The sequence below is a fragment of the Pleurodeles waltl genome, chromosome 5, assembly GCF_031143425.1.
Source record: "Pleurodeles waltl isolate 20211129_DDA chromosome 5, aPleWal1.hap1.20221129, whole genome shotgun sequence".
Lineage (NCBI taxonomy): Eukaryota > Metazoa > Chordata > Amphibia > Caudata > Salamandridae > Pleurodeles > Pleurodeles waltl.
Window position 1 is genome coordinate 79137513 of NC_090444.1, and position 20774 is coordinate 79158286.

Here is a 20774-nt window from a genome sequence, read left to right on the forward strand (position 1 = left end):
GCTGCCAGGTAGCCCACTCCTCCCTCCTCCGACGTCTCATAAGGAGCATAGGCCCAGAGACCATCCCCCCACCCCCCAATCGCAATTCACAGCATCGTGTGGGCCACTCCCTCAGCCTCCACATGCCCAGCGATTCTCCCAGGAAACTATGCTCCTCTAATACGAGCCGCCCTGGGACCAGATTCCCTGTTGCAGTCAGGGGCACTGTAGAATGAGATTACGGCCCCGGTCGGGTGTCGATGGCCATGTCTGAAGGGGATAAATTTAGGAAAAAGTTCCCTGGCTGGCAGAGCCTCACATGGTGGCGGCCATCTTGCTGTCGGTTGCCCCCAAAATATTTCTGCAGTCTTAAAGACATCTCATCACTATATCTAAGCAGAAGAAAGTGAACAAGCATATGTAGCTGAAGACTGGTGTCATGGGTAAGGAGATCCCTGTTTGAAAACTGTTGCCTCTACACTTAACTGGAAAATAGCTTTTTACCACTACTGAAGCAACTACACTTTCTACTAGCTGACCGGAGAGAGGTTTACCTTTCCATAGAGCCTATTATTGCCTAATCCTAGGACTTCAAACCAAGAGTAGCATTCCTGCGATGGTCACATGGATCCAACACATTTTCTCAACTGTGGACAGATACTGACCCTGACCCTATTTGGGGGTGAGATCTTACTTCAGCATTCAGAGATGAGGTACAACACAGATTAACAATAACAATTAAACTCTGAGAAATAATGCTATCTTCAGTGGTAGACTAACTTGAATCACCCTATAGCTTGTTGTTGAAACTTGGACCCTCCGTTGCTTTTATTCCAGATTGGAAGTGTGCCGATTCGCAGGTAATGCTTTGTACATGTGATCTTCACAATGGTTCAGCCTGTAATCTTACTTGTGACCTTACTTCTGGCCTTCTTCGCTTCTACATCTCCAGTTCACCCTAAAGAAAATAACCTCCTCAACTTACCCAACAGGTCTTGCTGTAAGATGTCCTATCCATCCATGAGCAGCAATACAAACAGTGTCAAGCATTAAATTGAGATTCTAACTACCAAAACGTTTAATTTGCCAAACTTTGGATTTTTAGCAGTCGGCTTATCCAGATCAACTAACAGGGAATCCAAAACCTTAAGAAAGAAGGCCACATTGTGTAGAAAAGATGAAAAGGAAATCTGCAAGTATGTATTGTAGGTCCTTTATTGAAGCATCCCATCCACCACCAGCCCTGTACAACCAGCTCTCCTCTCTTTTCTCCTCCAACATAACCAACACTCCACACTCTATCATGAGGTCATATGTGACCTCAGCCTGAGGCAAAGCTTTGTGAGCATTCCGCTCCTGCTGAGATCACATAAGCCATATACCACAAACCTTCCCTCTTTACATTGAAACCCCATAAGGAAACTAATTACATATATTTACATAGAGATAAATAAGAATATAAAAAACACGAACACAAAAAAACCTAATAAAAACTATTAACAACAAAATGATCTCCTCCCTTTAGATTTGACAACTGTAAGGAAATGCCTCCTTGGCATGGTTGCCCCCTGACTTTTTGCCTTTGCTGATGCTATGTTTACAATTGAAAGTGTGCTGAGGCCTGCTAACCAGGCCCCAGCACCAGTGTTCTTTCCCTAACCTGTACTTTTGTATCCACAATTGGCAGACCCTGGCATCCAGATAAGTCCCTTGTAACTGGTACTTCTAGTACCAAGGGCCCTGATGCCAAGGAAGGTCTCTAAGGGCTGCAGCATGTCTTATGCCACCCTGGAGACCTCTCACTCAGCACAGACACACTGCTTGCCCGCTTGTGTGTGCTAGTGAGGACAAAACGAGTAAGTCGACATGGCACTCCCCTCAGGGTGCCATGCCAGCCTCTCACTGCCTATGCAGTATAGGTAAGACACCCCTCTAGCAGGCCTTACAGCCCTAAGGCAGGGTGCACTATACCATAGGTGAGGGTACCAGTGCATGAGCATGGTACCCCTACAGTGTCTAAACAAAACCTTAGACATTGTAAGTGCAGGGTAGCCATAAGAGTATATGGTCTGGGAGTCTGTTTTACACGAACTCCACAGCACCATAATGGCTACACTGAAAACTGGGAAGTTTGGTATCAAACTTCTCAGCACAATAAATGCACACTGATGCCAGTGTACATTTTATTGTAAAATACACCACAGAGGGCACCTTAGAGGTGCCCCCTGAAACTTAACCGACTATCTGTGTAGGCTGACTAGTTTTAGCAGCCTGCCACAAACCGAGACATGTTGCTGGCCCCATGGGGAGAGTGCCTTTGTCACTCTGAGGCCAGTAACAAAGCCTGCACTGGGTGGAGATGCTAACACCTCTCCCAGGCAGGAATTGTCACACCTGGCGGTGAGCCTCAAAGGCTCACCTCCTTTGTGCCAACCCAGCAGGACACTCCAGCTAGTGGAGTTGCCCGCCCCCTCCGGCCAGGCCCCACTTTTGGCGGCAAGGCCGGAGAAAATAATGAGAAAAACAAGGAGGAGTCACTGGCCAGTCAGGACAGCCCCTAAGGTGTCCTGAGCTGAGGTGACTCTGACTTTTAGAAATCCTCCATCTTGCAGATGGAGGATTCCCCCAATAGGGTTAGGATTGTGACCCCCTCCCCTTGGGAGGAGGCACAAAGAGGGTGTACCCACCCTCAGGGCTAGTAGCCATTGGCTACTAACCCCCCAGACCTAAACACGCCCTTAAATTTAGTATTTAAGGGCTACCCTGAACCCTAGAAAATTAGATTCCTGAAACTACAAGAAGAAGGACTGCCTAGCTGAAAAACCCCTGCAGAGGAAGACCAGAAGACGACAACTGCCTTGGCTCCAGAAACTCACCGGCCTGTCTCCTGCCTTCCAAAGATCCTGCTCCAGCGACGCCTTCCGAAGGGACCAGCGACCTCGACATCCTCTGAGGACTGCCCCTGCTTCGAAAAGACAAGAAACTCCCGAGGACAGCGGACCTGCTCCAAGAAAAGCTGCAACTTCGTTTCCAGCAGCTTTAAAGAACCCTGCAAGCTCCCCGCAAGAAGCGTGAGACCTGCAACACTGCACCCGGCGACCCCGACTCGGCTGGTGGCGATCCAACACCTCAGGAGGGACCCCAGGACTACTCTGATACTGTGAGTACCAAAACCTGTCCCCCCTGAGCCCCCACAGCGCCGCCTGCAGAGGGAATCCCGAGGCTTCCCCTGACCGCGACTCTTTGAACCTAAAGTCCCGACACCTGGGAGAGACCCTGCACCCGCAGCCCCCAGGACCTGAAGGACCGGACTTTCACTGGAGAAGTGACCCCCAGGAGTCCCTCTCCCTTGCCCAAGTGGAGGTTTCCCCGAGGAACCCCCCCCCTTGCCTGCCTGCAGCGCTGAAGAGATCCCGAGATCTCTCATAGACTAACATTGCGAACCCGACGCTTGTTTCTACACTGCACCCGGCCGCCCCCGCGCCGCTGAGGGTGAAATTTCTGTGTGGACTTGTGTCCCCCCCGGTGCCCTACAAAACCCCCCTGGTCTGCCCTCCGAAGACGCGGGCACTTACCTGCAAGCAGACCGGAACCGGGGCACCCCCTTCTCTCCATTCTAGCTATGTGTTTTGGGCACCACTTTGAACTCTGCACCTGACCGGCCCTGAGCTGCTGGTGTGGTGACTTTGGGGTTGCTCTGAACCCCCAACGGTGGGCTACCTTGGACCAAGAACTGAGCCCTGTAAGTGTCTTACTTACCTGGTTAATCTAACCAATACTTACCTCCCCTAGGAACTGTGAAAATTGCACTAAGTGTCCACTTTTAAAACAGCTATTCGTGAATAACTTGAAAAGTATACATGCAATTTTGATGATTTGAAGTTCCTAAAGTACTTACCTGCAATACCTTTCGAATGAGATATTACATGTAGAATTTGAACCTGTGGTTCTTAAAATAAACTAAGAAAAGATATTTTTCTATACAAAACCTATTGGCTGGATTTGTCTCTGAGTGTGTGTACCTCATTTATTGTCTATGTGTATGTACAACAAATGCTTAACACTACTCCTTGGATAAGCCTACTGCTCGACCACACTACCACAAAATAGAGCATTAGTATTATCTATTTTTACCACTATTTTACCTCTAAGGGGAACCCTTGGACTCTGTGCATGCTATTCCTTACTTTGAAATAGCACATACAGAGCCAACTTCCTACATTGGTGGATCAGCGGTGGGGTACAAGACTTTGCATTTGCTGGACTACTCAGCCAATACCTGATCACACGACAAATTCCAAAATTGTCATTAGAAATTGATTTTTGCAATTTGAAAAGTTTTCTAAATTCTTAAAAGTCCTGCTAGGGCCTTGTGTGTTAAGTCCCTGTTTAGCATTGTCTTTTAGAGTTTAAAAGTTTGTTAAAAGTTTGAAATTAGATTCTAGAAACAGTTGTAGATTCTTAAAAAGTATTCCAACTTTTAGAAACAAAATGTCTAGCACAGATGTGACTGTGGTGGAACTCGACACCACACCTTACCTCCATCTTAAGATGAGGGAGCTAAGGTCACTCTGTAAAATAAAGAAAATAACAATGGGCCCCAAACCTACCAAAATACAGCTCCAGGAGCTTTTGGCAGAGTTTGAAAAGGCCAACCCCTCTGAGGGTGGCAACTCAGAGGAAGAGGATAGTGACTTGGAGGACAATTCCCCCCTACCAGTCCTATCTAGGGAGAACAGGGTCCCTCAAACCCTGACTCCAAAAATAATAGTCAGAGATGCTGGTTCCCTCACAGGAGAGACCAACACCTCTGAAATCACTGAGGATAGCCCCAGTGAAGAGGACATCCAGTTAGCCAGGATGGCCAAAAGATTGGCTTTGGAAAGACAGATCCTAGCCATAGAGAGGGAAAGACAAGAGATGGGCCTAGGACCCATCAATGGTGGCAGCAACATAAATAGGGTCAGAGATTCTCCTGACATGTTGAAAATCCCTAAAGGGATTGTAACTAAATATGAAGATGGTGATGACATCACCAAATGGTTCACAGCTTTTGAGAGGGCTTGTGTAACCAGAAAAGTGAACAGATCTCACTGGGGTGCTCTCCTTTGGGAAATGTTCACAGGAAAGTGTAGGGATAGACTCCTCACACTCTCTGGACAAGATGCAGAATCGTATGACCTCATGAAGGGTACCCTGATTGAGGGCTTTGGATTCTCCACTGAGGAGTATAGGATTAGATTCAGGGGGGCTCAAAAATCCTCGAGCCAGACCTGGGTTGACTTTGTAGACTACTCAGTGAAAACACTAGATGGTTGGATTCAAGGCAGTGGTGTAAGTAATTATGATGGGCTGTACAATTTATTTGTGAAAGAACACCTATTAAGTAATTGTTTCAATGATAAACTGCATCAGCATCTGGTAGACCTAGGACCAATTTCTCCCCAAGAATTGGGAAAGAAGGCGGACCATTGGGTCAAGACAAGGGTGTCCAAGACTTCCACAGGGGGTGACCAAAAGAAAGGGGTCACAAAGACTCCCCAGGGGAAGGGTGATGAGACAACCAAAACTAAAAATAGTAAAGAGTCTTCTACAGGCCCCCAAAAACCTGCACAGGAGGGTGGGCCCAGAGCCTCTTCACAAAACAATGGGTACAAGGGTAAAAACTTTGATCCCAAAAAGGCCTGGTGTCATAGCTGTAAACAGCATGGACACCAAACTGGAGACAAGGCCTGTCCCAAGAAAGGTTCCACTCCAAATTCCCATCCAGGTAACACTGGTATGGCTAGTCTCCAAGTGGGATCAACAGTGTGCCCAGAGCAAATCAGGGTCCACACTGAAGCTACTCTAGTTTCTGAGGGTGGGGTGGATTTAGCCACACTAGCTGTCTGGCCGCCTAACATGCAAAAATACAGACAGCAACTCTTAATTAATGGGACTAGAATAGAGGGCCTGAGGGATACAGGTGCCAGTGTCACCATGGTGACAGAGAAACTGGTTTCCCCTGGCCAATACCTGACTGGAAAAACTTACACAGTCACCAACGCTGACAATCAGAGAAAAGTACATCCCATGGCAATGGTTACTTTAGAATGGGGAGGGGTCAATGGCCTGAAACAGGTGGTGGTCTCCTCAAATATCCCAGTGGACTGTCTGCTTGGAAATGACCTGGAGTCCTCAGCATGGGCTGAGGTAGAACTAAAAACCCATGCAGCAATGCTGGGTATCCCTGAACTGGTGTGTGTGAAAACCAGAGCACAGTGCAAGGCACAGGGTGAACAAGTAGAGCTGGAGTCTGGAAGAATGGCCCAGCCTACCAAGAGAAAAGGAAAGTCAGTTGGGAAACCAACTGCAACACAGCAAAAGAAAGGGAACCTCTCTTCTCAGGAAGAAGTTCTGCCCTCTGAGGGAACTGAGCCTTTGGAGCTTGAACCTTATCAGGTTGAGCTCTTGGGCCCAGGGGGACCCTCAAGGGAAGAGCTGTATAAGGGACAAGAAACCTGTCCCTCTCTTGAAGGCCTTAGGCAGCAAGCTGCTGAAGAGTCCAAAGGCAAGAAAAATGGAACGCATAGGGTCTATTGGGAAGATGGACTCCTGTACACTGAGGCCAGAGACCCCAAACCTGGTGCCACTAGGAGAGTGGTAGTGCCTCAGCTGTTCAGGAAGTTCATCCTAACATTGGCCCATGACATTCCCCTTGCTGGACATTTGGGACAAACCAAGACGTGGGAGAGGTTAGTCAACCACTTCTACTGGCCCAATATGTCCAACATGGTTAAGGAGTTTTGCCTCTCCTGCCCCACCTGTCAAGCCAGTGGTAAGACAGGTGGACATCCAAAGGCCCCCCTCATTCCACTTCCAGTGGTGGGGGTTCCCTTTGAAAGAGTGGGTGTGGACATAGTTGGTCCACTAGAACCTCCCACAGCCTCAGGAAATATGTATATCCTGGTAGTAGTGGATCATGCTACCAGGTATCCTGAAGCTATTCCCCTTAGGTCGACTACTGCCCCTGCAGTAGCCAAGGCCCTCATTGGTATCTTTACCAGAGTGGGCTTCCCTAAGGAGGTGGTGTCTGACAGAGGTACCAACTTCATGTCAGCATACCTAAAGCACATGTGGAATGAGTGTGGAGTGACTTATAAATTCACTACACCATACCATCCACAAACTAATGGCTTGGTTGAGAGATTCAACAAGACATTAAAAGGCATGATCATGGGGCTCCCAGAAAAACTCAAAAGGAGATGGGATGTCCTCCTGCCATGTCTGCTTTTCGCTTACAGGGAGGTACCACAGAAGGGAGTAGGATTCTCACCCTTTGAACTTCTGTTTGGTCATCCTGTAAGGGGACCACTTGCCCTTGTTAAAGAAGGCTGGGAGAGACCTCTCCATGAGCCTAAACAGGACATAGTGGACTATGTACTTGGCCTTCGCTCTAGAATGGCAGAGTACATGGAAAAGGCAACCAAAAACCTTGAGGCCAGCCAACAACTCCAGAAGTTTTGGTATGACCAAAAGGCTGCACTGGTTGAGTTCCAACCAGGGCAGAAAGTCTGGGTTCTGGAGCCTGTGGCTCCCAGGGCACTCCAGGACAAATGGAGTGGCCCTTACCCAGTGCTAGAGAGGAAGAGTCAGGTCACCTACCTGGTGGACCTGGGCACAAGCAGGAGCCCCAAGAGGGTGATCCATGTGAACCGCCTTAAGCTCTTCCATGACAGGGCTGATGTGAATCTGTTGATGGTAACAGATGAGGATCAGGAGGCAGAGAGTGAACCTCTCCCTGATCTTCTGTCATCAGACCCAAAAGATGGCACAGTAGATGGAGTGATCTACTCAGACACCCTCTCTGGCCAACAGCAAGCTGATTGTAGGAGAGTCCTACAACAGTTTCCTGAGCTTTTCTCCCTAACCCCTGGTCAGACACACCTGTGTACCCATGATGTGGACACAGGAGACAGCATGCCTGTCAAGAACAAAATCTTCAGACAGTCTGACCATGTTAAGGAAAGCATCAAGGTGGAAGTCCACAAGATGCTGGAATTGGGAGTAATTGAGCGCTCTGACAGCCCCTGGGCTAGCCCAGTGGTCTTAGTCCCCAAACCTCACACCACCGATGGAAAGAAAGAGATGAGGTTTTGTGTGGACTACAGAGGGCTCAATTCTGTCACCAAGACAGATGCCCATCCAATTCCAAGAGCTGATGAGCTCATTGATAAATTAGGTGCTGCCAAATTTCTAAGTACCTTTGACTTGACAGCAGGGTACTGGCAAATAAAAATGGCACCTGGAGCAAAAGAAAAGACAGCATTCTCCACACCTGATGGGCATTACCAGTTTACTGTTATGCCCTTTGGTTTAAAGAATGCCCCTGCCACCTTCCAAAGGTTGGTGAATCAAGTCCTTGCTGGCTTGGAGTCCTTTAGCACAGCTTATCTTGATGATATTGCTGTCTTTAGCTCCACCTGGCAGGATCACCTGATCCACCTGAGGAAGGTTTTGAAGGCTCTGCAATCTGCAGGCCTCTCTATCAAGGCATCCAAATGCCAGATAGGGCAGGGAACTGTGGTTTACTTGGGACACCTTGTAGGTGGAGGCCAAGTTCAGCCACTCCAACCCAAGATCCAGACTATTCTGGACTGGGTAGCTCCAAAAACCCAGACTCAAGTCAGGGCATTCCTTGGCTTGACTGGGTATTACAGGAGGTTTGTGAAGGGATATGGATCCATTGTGACAGCCCTCACTGAACTCACCTCCAAGAAAATGCCCAAGAAAGTGAACTGGACTGTGGACTGCCAACAGGCCTTTGACACCCTGAAACAAGCAATGTGCTCAGCACCAGTTCTAAAAGCTCCAGATTATTCTAAGCAGTTCATTGTGCAGACAGATGCCTCTGAACATGGGATAGGGGCAGTTTTGTCCCAAACAAATGATGATGGCCTTGACCAGCCTGTTGCTTTCATTAGCAGGAGGTTACTCCCCAGGGAGCAGCGTTGGAGTGCCATTGAGAGGGAGGCCTTTGCTGTGGTTTGGTCCCTGAAGAAGCTGAGACCATACCTCTTTGGGACTCACTTCCTAGTTCAAACTGACCACAGACCTCTCAAATGGCTGATGCAAATGAAAGGTGAAAATCCTAAACTGTTGAGGTGGTCCATCTCCCTACAGGGAATGGACTTTATAGTGGAACACAGACCTGGGACTGCCCATGCCAATGCAGATGGCCTTTACAGGTTCTTCCACTTAGAAAATGAAGACTCTCTTGGGAAAGGTTAGTCTCATCCTCTTTCGTTTGGGGGGGGGTTGTGTAAGGAAATGCCTCCTTGGCATGGTTGCCCCCTGACTTTTTGCCTTTGCTGATGCTATGTTTACAATTGAAAGTGTGCTGAGGCCTGCTAACCAGGCCCCAGCACCAGTGTTCTTTCCCTAACCTGTACTTTTGTATCCACAATTGGCAGACCCTGGCATCCAGATAAGTCCCTTGTAACTGGTACTTCTAGTACCAAGGGCCCTGATGCCAAGGAAGGTCTCTAAGGGCTGCAGCATGTCTTATGCCACCCTGGAGACCTCTCACTCAGCACAGACACACTGCTTGCCCGCTTGTGTGTGCTAGTGAGGACAAAACGAGTAAGTCGACATGGCACTCCCCTCAGGGTGCCATGCCAGCCTCTCACTGCCTATGCAGTATAGGTAAGACACCCCTCTAGCAGGCCTTACAGCCCTAAGGCAGGGTGCACTATACCATAGGTGAGGGTACCAGTGCATGAGCATGGTACCCCTACAGTGTCTAAACAAAACCTTAGACATTGTAAGTGCAGGGTAGCCATAAGAGTATATGGTCTGGGAGTCTGTTTTACACGAACTCCACAGCACCATAATGGCTACACTGAAAACTGGGAAGTTTGGTATCAAACTTCTCAGCACAATAAATGCACACTGATGCCAGTGTACATTTTATTGTAAAATACACCACAGAGGGCACCTTAGAGGTGCCCCCTGAAACTTAACCGACTATCTGTGTAGGCTGACTAGTTTTAGCAGCCTGCCACAAACCGAGACATGTTGCTGGCCCCATGGGGAGAGTGCCTTTGTCACTCTGAGGCCAGTAACAAAGCCTGCACTGGGTGGAGATGCTAACACCTCTCCCAGGCAGGAATTGTCACACCTGGCGGTGAGCCTCAAAGGCTCACCTCCTTTGTGCCAACCCAGCAGGACACTCCAGCTAGTGGAGTTGCCCGCCCCCTCCGGCCAGGCCCCACTTTTGGCGGCAAGGCCGGAGAAAATAATGAGAAAAACAAGGAGGAGTCACTGGCCAGTCAGGACAGCCCCTAAGGTGTCCTGAGCTGAGGTGACTCTGACTTTTAGAAATCCTCCATCTTGCAGATGGAGGATTCCCCCAATAGGGTTAGGATTGTGACCCCCTCCCCTTGGGAGGAGGCACAAAGAGGGTGTACCCACCCTCAGGGCTAGTAGCCATTGGCTACTAACCCCCCAGACCTAAACACGCCCTTAAATTTAGTATTTAAGGGCTACCCTGAACCCTAGAAAATTAGATTCCTGAAACTACAAGAAGAAGGACTGCCTAGCTGAAAAACCCCTGCAGAGGAAGACCAGAAGACGACAACTGCCTTGGCTCCAGAAACTCACCGGCCTGTCTCCTGCCTTCCAAAGATCCTGCTCCAGCGACGCCTTCCGAAGGGACCAGCGACCTCGACATCCTCTGAGGACTGCCCCTGCTTCGAAAAGACAAGAAACTCCCGAGGACAGCGGACCTGCTCCAAGAAAAGCTGCAACTTCGTTTCCAGCAGCTTTAAAGAACCCTGCAAGCTCCCCGCAAGAAGCGTGAGACCTGCAACACTGCACCCGGCGACCCCGACTCGGCTGGTGGCGATCCAACACCTCAGGAGGGACCCCAGGACTACTCTGATACTGTGAGTACCAAAACCTGTCCCCCCTGAGCCCCCACAGGGCCGCCTGCAGAGGGAATCCCGAGGCTTCCCCTGACCGCGACTCTTTGAACCTAAAGTCCCGACACCTGGGAGAGACCCTGCACCCGCAGCCCCCAGGACCTGAAGGACCGGACTTTCACTGGAGAAGTGACCCCCAGGAGTCCCTCTCCCTTGCCCAAGTGGAGGTTTCCCCGAGGAACCCCCCCCCTTGCCTGCCTGCAGCGCTGAAGAGATCCCGAGATCTCTCATAGACTAACATTGCGAACCCGACGCTTGTTTCTACACTGCACCCGGCCGCCCCCGCGCCGCTGAGGGTGAAATTTCTGTGTGGACTTGTGTCCCCCCCGGTGCCCTACAAAACCCCCCTGGTCTGCCCTCCGAAGACGCGGGCACTTACCTGCAAGCAGACCGGAACCGGGGCACCCCCTTCTCTCCATTCTAGCCTATGTGTTTTGGGCACCACTTTGAACTCTGCACCTGACCGGCCCTGAGCTGCTGGTGTGGTGACTTTGGGGTTGCTCTGAACCCCCAACGGTGGGCTACCTTGGACCAAGAACTGAGCCCTGTAAGTGTCTTACTTACCTGGTTAATCTAACCAATACTTACCTCCCCTAGGAACTGTGAAAATTGCACTAAGTGTCCACTTTTAAAACAGCTATTCGTGAATAACTTGAAAAGTATACATGCAATTTTGATGATTTGAAGTTCCTAAAGTACTTACCTGCAATACCTTTCGAATGAGATATTACATGTAGAATTTGAACCTGTGGTTCTTAAAATAAACTAAGAAAAGATATTTTTCTATACAAAACCTATTGGCTGGATTTGTCTCTGAGTGTGTGTACCTCATTTATTGTCTATGTGTATGTACAACAAATGCTTAACACTACTCCTTGGATAAGCCTACTGCTCGACCACACTACCACAAAATAGAGCATTAGTATTATCTATTTTTACCACTATTTTACCTCTAAGGGGAACCCTTGGACTCTGTGCATGCTATTCCTTACTTTGAAATAGCACATACAGAGCCAACTTCCTACAACAACACTATTAAGATTCCACACTCTACCATCCTTCATTTTCACGGCATTCCTAATAAGTTGAATAACTTCAAACGGTCCTAAAAATGTACTCCCACCTTTACACAAAGTTGTTTTTCTAACCAGAATTTGATCCCCAACTTTCACATCAATGTAATGTGTACTTTTCTTGTCATCATAGTACTCCTTCCTCTTCTGCACACATACTTTCTCATACTCATTCTCCTCACCCACAATACTCTTAGGTGCCCTTTCATTTTTACCCCAACACACCCACGCAGGTGAAAGAGGAGTATTGGCTTTGCGATCTCTGAAAAGATCAAATGGAACCTTACCCGTGGTAGAATGTGGTGTGACCCTGTAAGCATGAAGAAATCTTTTCAGACCGTCTTTCCAGTCCCTATTAGACGCAACCTCTAACTGTATACATTCCTTCAAACACCTGTTAAACCTCTCCACCGTACCATTCCCTTCCGGATGATATGGTGAACACTTCTATATGCTTAATGCCAAACTTTTGAAGAAATTCCTCCATTTCCTTTGAAACAAACTGTGGTCCATTGTCCGTCACTATAGTATTGGGCAAACCCTCACGACCAAACATATCCTTGAAAAATTTGATTATTCTTCTGGTCTTAGTGGAACTGCAAATACTAATTTCTGCTCACCTAGAAAATTGATTAATCAAAACTATAAGATAGTTAGAACCGCCTCTTCCACGCACAGGTCCCACAATGTCAGCAGCCACTATTTCCCATGGTTTGTGCGGCATGTCCCTTACACACATAGGAGGCACCCTGGTCTTGTAAACTTTGTCACTGTTGCAACAGTCTGCGCACTCCCTTACCAATCTCTCAACCATCAAATCCATTCCTGGCCACCAATAATTAAGACGAATCCTTGCCTTCGTTCTACTCATACCTTGGTGCCCTTCATGCCCAAGCTCAATAATTTTTCCTCTCAACTCTACTGGAACAACCAACCTCAATCCACTTAACAAGATACCATCTTCCACTGACAATTCATCTTTCACTTTCCAGAAACCACACAGATCCTATCCTGTTTAGCTTTATTTCTCCAACCGAATTTGATTTCCTCACACACCTGTTGCAGTACCCTATCCTCAGCTACAGCCTTCACCCACTCATCTTGTTCCACCACACTTCCAGTCACACTGCACACACATCTTTCTGTCCCTCCTTCTCAGGAAACTCTTCTACTTCTGAACTTAATCTGGATAGACAATCCGCAACTTTGTTGTAAGACCCTGGCACACAGTGCACAGTATATTTGTAATCTTGTAGACTGATAACCCATCTACTAATTCTTCCTGAAATCATGTCCAGACCCTTCCTCATAAACACCTCCACCAAAGGCTTGTGATCTGTAAAGATTTGAAACTCTCTTCCCCACACAAAATTCCTGAGTTTATTAATCGCCCAATACACACTTAGAGCCTCTTTTTCTATGGTGGAGTAGTTGACTTCTGGTCTCCGCAGCGTCCTGGAACAAAATACTATGGGTTAAGATCAAGATTATCCATTTCCTGTAACAACACTGCCCCCAGTCCTCTCTCACATGCATCAGTCATTATCACACACTTCTTGTCAGGATCAAACGATTTCAAAGACCCAATTGAAGATAACTCTGCCTTGATTTCCTCAAATTCTCTCAGACACTCATCGTCCCACAAGAACTCGGCATTTTCTTCAAATGTTTACGCATGCAGACCGTTTTTGATGCTAAATTGGGTAAAAATTCAGCATGAAATTCTATCATCCCAAAAAATGATAACAATTCATCCTTCTTCTCCGGAACACGCAGATTCAAAATGTTTTCTACTAATTCTTCCTTTGGACATAACCCTCCTGCTGTAATCTTAAGTCCAAGATATTCAACTTCAGTTTTCCCAAAAAACACTTCTTTATCTTGAGAGTCAAACCATGGTCTCTGAGAATGCTTAGAACTTTCCTAACTGTCAAATTATGCTCATCCAAGGTGCTCCCATGTATCAAAATATCGTCCTGGAAACACTTCACTCCAGGTTCGGAGCCAAACAGATTGTACATAAGTCGTTGGAATACTGCAGCTGCTGAGACTAAGCCAAAAGGCATCCTTATGAATCTAAATGTGCCAAACGTAGTGTAGTCTCGCGAATCCGGGTGCAATTTAATCTGATGGTACGCAGAAGTTAGATCAAATTTACTAAAGTATTTGGAACCGGATAGCATCATGACCATTTCTGAGATGTTTGGCAAAGGAAACTGGTCGTTGACCACACATTTGTTGAGGTTCCTCAGGTCAATGCACAGTCTCAGCTCTCCAGACTGTTTCCTTGCTACAACAATTGGCAAAATCCATTCAGATGACTCTACCGGCTCAATGATTCCCTCATCGCACAATCTCTTAATTTCTTTCTCCACATCATCTTTTAGAGAAATGGGGACAGGACGCACCTTAGCTGCCTCCGGAACAGAGCCTTCTTTCAACCTTATCTGATGAGTGTATTTTTTTCAAACAGCCTAATTTCTCGCTAAAAACTTCCTTGAACTCCTTAACAAATCCTGGTAAAGGCACTTGCTCCTGCACATCCAACTCACATATGTGATGAAAAGTGTTAACATAGTCTTCCTTGATCTAGAGGACTGCTGATTTTACAGAACCACTTGCTTTAGGTATACCACACAATTCTAATACAGTCACCAATGTCTAGGCCAGGCTTACCCCTTTGCTACCCATGTTGAACAATTATGTCAAGTAACATGGGCTGGATATTGGCAAGGCACAAGAGCAAGAAGCCTAAGATCAGAACTATTGAACTCAGAAGACTGATTCAAACGTGAAAGGCATTTTTTCACCACTTAAAAAAAAAAAAAAAAAAAAGGGGTCTTCCCCTTTGTGTAGGGGATGCCACTCTAGAAGGTAAACTCATTTTTTTAATGACTGGTTCAAAAATACCAGATTAGAGGTGGTTTGATTACAGTTCTCCCTAAGACAAGTAGGTTGGTCACTTCTTATTCTCAAAAACCTTAAAGTGAAAATGGTGGAGTTGCTCTGCGCCCCACGCGACTACATTCCAAGCATCAGACCACAGCAGATCATGTGCAGAGATGAAACAGAACCTAACTGTTAATATTAAGTGTAGAAAGCTAAATACTGCATAACAATTCCACTCCTGTTTCATGCTAAAAGTTGTTCACAGATGAGGGTCTTCACTGATGACATGTGGGATATCTAAACGTGCCTATATCACTGCTGTGCAAATCACTTGTGGTCACCCAGTTAGTCTGGACTTTGACTTTATTTCATCTGACAAGCTAAACTTAATTGTATTTGGTGACTTGGCCAATCCTCTCCATTTACTATTTTAATCTATTATTTAAATTAAGGGACATTGATACTTTGTTTTAACTAGTTTTTATCTCTTTGGGTCGCTATTTCTCCTTATTTAGCATCTTTTACTTTCCCAGAGCCTGCCTAGCTTTCAGACGTATATCTCTGCAGCCAACAGATACGCTATTTAAACATCAACAGACGCGTGGCTGCACCCAAGGCAAGCAGAAGATGCGGTCTCTCTCATTCCTGGTAAGTTCTCCTGTCAACCCATCACATGTATTACCTACGACAGAGACACAGCTGAATTTATGAGTCCACACAAGGGATAATTAACTGTTCTGTCGTGGATGGCAGGTAACATATATGTTACATAAAAGTCAGGCCTGATTGTATGCCAACATGAGAGCGTTAACCGTTTACAGTGTATGCATGCATCAGGCTTAGGACCTACAAAACGAATATTTTTAATGGTTATGTTAACAGCATGTGCAATATCTTATTATTCTAATCACTTTCAGAGCTGTACGGTGATTTTAACCTTGCTAACAAAATAGAGAAGTGAAATTTCCCAGTCTCTGAAAATCTGCAAGACTGCAAAGGCCATCTGCGCTAGCACAAGTCAAACTTAATTAAAAGGCAACAATTGCCTGCCTTCCATATGCTTTTGTTAGAGAACTACTGCTAGTGTTCTCAGTGATGATATGAGAAGCCTGCAAGGAAAATCACTGAAGTAGGAATAAAGAGTACTGAGGGTTTGGGTGAGGCAGGCACAAGGGCTGATTGTTTGAGGGTCATGCCAAAGTACTGCTATCTGACAGCAAACCCGGCAACTTACTGAGGCATGGGGATACTTATTTGGCTTGGCATACAAATAGTAAGGGAATCTAACAGAGAGAGAGCAGGGATGTGTGATGTAAAATGTGGGAGGTATTTCTGATATTCATTTTGTTTTATACTAAGGGTCTGATTTAGATCTTGGCAGACAGGATTAACTGTCACAAACGTGACAGAAAACCAGTCTGCCGTATTACAATTCTGTTATATCGTAAAACGGCGGACAGAATAGCCGTCATGTTTGTGACAGAGTAAGCTGTCTGCCAAGATGTAAATCAGGGCCTATGACTGCTGAAATCCCCATAGCAATTATCATTCTGATATTTAAGGTTTATGTAAGAGTAGTGAATAAATATCATTTGCCTACTGTTTCTAGGTGCTAGTTTGGGGGATCCATACCTATATACAGTGCTCCCTGTAGATGACAGTTACTCTGACGGGATTATCTGACTTCTAATGCTCCTTATCTGTATGAGCATAACTTATTGTAGTGAGGAGTGAGATCCACCTGCTCGTTTTCCCTTTCTCCAAAAAAAGAATGTTACACATTATTCCTCTTGGGCATTAGGAGAGCTACCCAGGTGTGCAACCATGAGAAGTGGGATTCGCAACCTTCCTTTTGAGTGTGCTTTTTGAGAGTCATTCTATACTGAAGCATGCAACTATGGGTCAGTTTGACCCAGGCTATCATTTATATACTGACAGACACCAAAGCCTGATTCAAACAATGTTCTGGCAGGCTATTTTGGATGCTCTTTTAGGTTACAACATTTCCCATCAGGAATAAACCTCTGGCAAAGGAGGGGGCTTTGTATTTACTGTAATTGATCATTTAGAATCACCACACGTTTACTTCCTTCGTTTGATGAAGCCATGATTAACGCTGTACTTTTAAAGCCTTTCCCTAATGGTACAATCCTCTGGATACTGCTGATCATTTTGCAGGTCATAAAACCTTCAACCAACAATATCTTAATATCTGGAGCCTTTAATAACTAGGTTGAACGCCCTTCATATAAGTACACCTCCTCTTTTCCATGCAGATTATTCACTTAGGCCAGTAAGTCAAGGCTGACACCCCCCCACCTAATGACAAGTCCTACTCCCCTTTCTCCTACAAGCTGTAGTCTATAATTTCCACCATCACTTTTGCCTTCAAGTTGGCTTGAACTACTTCACCTGGTAATCATACCCTATCGACTTTTTCCAGCATTCTTATTACTGGTTGTTAAATGCCACCAATACTCAGATACCCACTGAAACATACACAGCACCCTTCCTCCCCTTTAACAACATGTTCTTCAGAACCAGATGTTAAAATGCAAAAAAAAAAAAACGCAAAAAAAGAGGAACGCTAGAAGCAAAATTATGGGGCTGATATCAAGGGTTTACATTAAAAAAAACAAAAAAACAAAAACTTTTTTTTCCCCCACTGCTGGGAGTAAACATCAAAAAACATTTCTTCAGACCCTAATGCCACCAGAGCAAGGTTTGAAACAGCTGAGGGCTTGGAGAACCAGCTAATTGTAGTTCTAACACTCTACTCCCTCTTGAACTGTTAAGACCTTTCACATTTCTTGGAGAAACAAATGATACAAAGGAGATGACTTTCCTGCCCCTCTTTGTCCACTTTTGACTTCCACCCAGCAATACCAGTTTTAATATAGTTTCTAGCAACCTTCCCAGTGTTTAAAAGTTGGCAATTGTAAAGCCTCGATCCAACACTCTAATTCTTTCAAGCATAGCAAATACACAATCTGGTTCTCATGAGACCAGGGTAGGTATTCCTTTGCAGCTTAAAATGTAAGCAATATAGTGACTTCTTTCTACTTACTTTAAGCAGGCTACACTTATCCCTCCATCAAAGAAACCCACTGCTAATTCTAAAATAAGTCTATCACCAAATCTCTCTAAAATCTGGGATACAACCATCATCATATCAGTAGCTTACTATATCTTTGAATCCTGCTCAATTAAACTCTCATGAGCCCATGGCACTGAGACTGTAGCTCTGGACAATATTCGGACAGAACTGGCTAGAGGTGTTGTCATAGCACCAATCTTCTTGTATCTATTGGTGTCTCTGATACAGGTGTGTCTCTGATACAGGTGACCACCACAGCGTAACTGATAAGCTCAATGACATAGGCATTGGAAAATGGATAGATGTCTCTCTCACAGACAGGGAAGACATTCAGATTACTTCGAGAGTTACAGCTTGAGTTGTGACCTAAAGAATTTAGGCATACTAAGTAATGACATGTTTAAGTCACCTGTGTATGTGCATAGAAGGCTCATAAATTCACTCACTCATACAGTACATAGCACTCTACCAAAACCTACCGATAATGTCCCTTCACAACACCATCAGGATTCAGCATTGGGATGAGCTTGAAGACAAACATGCGTCGCAACATCTGCGCCCGAGGATCGTCCTGACGCAGTATGAACTCAAGGAATCCATTGAAGACAAAACTGGAGGGTGTCTCACCCGGATGAACTCGGCTGCTGAGGAAAAATACCTGTTGAAGTGGAAAGTATATTATTTCACTTTACTGTGTCTCAGCATCGAGCAAAAGCGACTGAAGAAAAAATACAATTGTGACAGCTTGGCTGTAGATTATAACTGTTAGCTGCTGCGCATTTCAAAAATCAATATTTAGGTGAACAACTGTGCCCAAGTGAATACGGTATTGTCAACACAATCATTAAGAAAAATGTGCTGTTTTCACCAGAGCACAGATGACATTGCCATAATTTCTTCTTGCACAAAGTCTTCTGGGTAGGAAACGATTACAAGGACAGGGTAATTGTGGGAATGGAATAGTGATAATGCAAAGTAAATCGTTTTGGTCACTCAATTATTTTACTGGACTACCTAAAAAGGAAATGCATTTCTAGAAGTAGGAACGAAAACAAATCTCCATTTACGACTCATTTCCAAGGCATTTCTTAACAGTAATCACCATTTTTAGCTTCAGTTCATGCTTCAACAAAATTTTACAATACGGTAATTTGTTACAAGAGTCAACACAACACGAGTCTACTCTGCTGTATCAGTTCGATGTCAAAAACAAGACTTTCCAAAAGAGCCAGAAGCAATGTGCCTAGCTAAAGCACTTACCCTCTTCCCCGTAAAGCGCCAGGGACGTGGTGTTGAAGAGTCTGGAAACAGTTTTTCCAATCTGGGCTCTCGCTCATCCATCCTTCCATGGCAGGAAGTGATAGTGAGAAGGTCAACTCGCAGGCTGTCTAGTGAGTGGCACAGCAGTTCTCGGTGGTAGTAAACAGAATCGAGGGGACTGTAAAAGCAAAAAAAATTATCAGCAAAGGCTTTCAAGCTATTTTTCCAATCGATTTGAATTGAAAAATGTTTAGACAGGACATGGAATTTCAATGCACAGATCCATCCAAAAACCATCAACTAGGAGACACAAAGCTTTGATAATCCTCCTAGCTGTAAATCAGTGCCAAGGTCTCTACAAGAAGTCTTAAAAAGCATTTTGTTTACTAAAAATCAAGTGCAGGCAGTTCCAAAAAACATAGAAGTTGTCACTACACAGATATTCCCTACCTGAATATATTTAAACCACACAATCTGAAAACTATCATGTTGTAGGTCTTCAGGCTAAGACTTTATGGAGCCCCAGTTTTAATGTTGGCATGGCACAGGCTTGTGTTACACTGCAAGAAGAACAAACACCTCCATGGTTGAAGTAACCAGGGTGAGGGCACATGCACAGACCTCCCTTTCATTGGCATGATCAAGGACTGGTTATGCCTGTGGTGGATGGGAGTGGGCAACTACAGAGACAACCTTCTGAGAGAAAAGGGCTTCAGTTATGTGTCCTGAGGACACTACAGTGATGACAAATACCTGAAAAGGGTTAATGTGGAGATCTGAACCCAGGGGCACATGTACAATAAAGCTGGCAAGTGTAAAGTGTGGGACTGCGCTAGAAGCACATCCAACATCAATGTATGAATCAGCTGTGATTAGCAACTGAAAGAGCCTATGTGTAGATACATGTAAGCTTTCTGGTCACTTGCGCAGTCGTAAGCCTTTGGATGGTTACTGGTTGACGAACAATGGCGTGCAGCTCTAACCTTGCCTACAGGCGATGCTGCCAAAAGGGAGAAGGCTGCTGCTCGCTACCTCTTATGGCACTTTGTATCCTGCTCTATTGTGACCCTCTGCAAACACGGCAACGCTGATGGGCATTTGCCCTGAGCAGGACAAAGAAGCGGCCTCGTCGCAGCTCCAGGCTGAGCCAAGTTAGGCAGCCAGGCTCTCTCTGGCAGTGGAGCTAAATGATGAGAGGTTCGTTAGTTATGAATCAACAATGGTCGCTGGCAAGGAAGGAGCATGAAATGAGGAATATTGGAAGGAAGATAACATCCTCCCTTCGTCTTATGGTTATGAAAATATGGGAGGAGTACTCTTGGGGAGGATGTTTTGTGGGATAGCCCCACAATTAGGGAAACAAACTGTGCATGGAACCTACAGGAAGGGGGCAGGGAAACCGGGCTAGAAGGAACAAAGGAAAAATGTGTAAAATACGCATACATGAATGTGAAAAGTATGAAGAATACTTTTGGTGCTACAGTGGAAGAGGTCAATGACGGTCTCTTGATAAGT

The 20774-nt window shown here is 45.8% G+C and overlaps 1 protein-coding gene across 10 annotated transcripts in view; it reads right to left on the reverse strand.

Moving 5' to 3' along the window:
* The window catches only part of AGBL5 (AGBL carboxypeptidase 5), a 358598-nt gene that overhangs the window by 203783 nt on the left and 134041 nt on the right, over positions 1-20774 (reverse strand). For all 10 annotated transcript variants that reach the window (XR_011203584.1, XR_011203583.1, XM_069233618.1 and 7 more), the window contains 2 exons: positions 19260-19437; positions 18479-18657 (listed from right to left, as the gene is read on the reverse strand). Coding sequence is in view for 8 of the 10 variants with exons in the window: in XM_069233618.1 (XP_069089719.1) it covers positions 18479-18657; positions 19260-19437 (357 nt within the window). In the remaining 2 variants the exon portion in view is untranslated. The remainder of the gene's footprint in view (positions 1-18478; positions 18658-19259; positions 19438-20774) is intronic.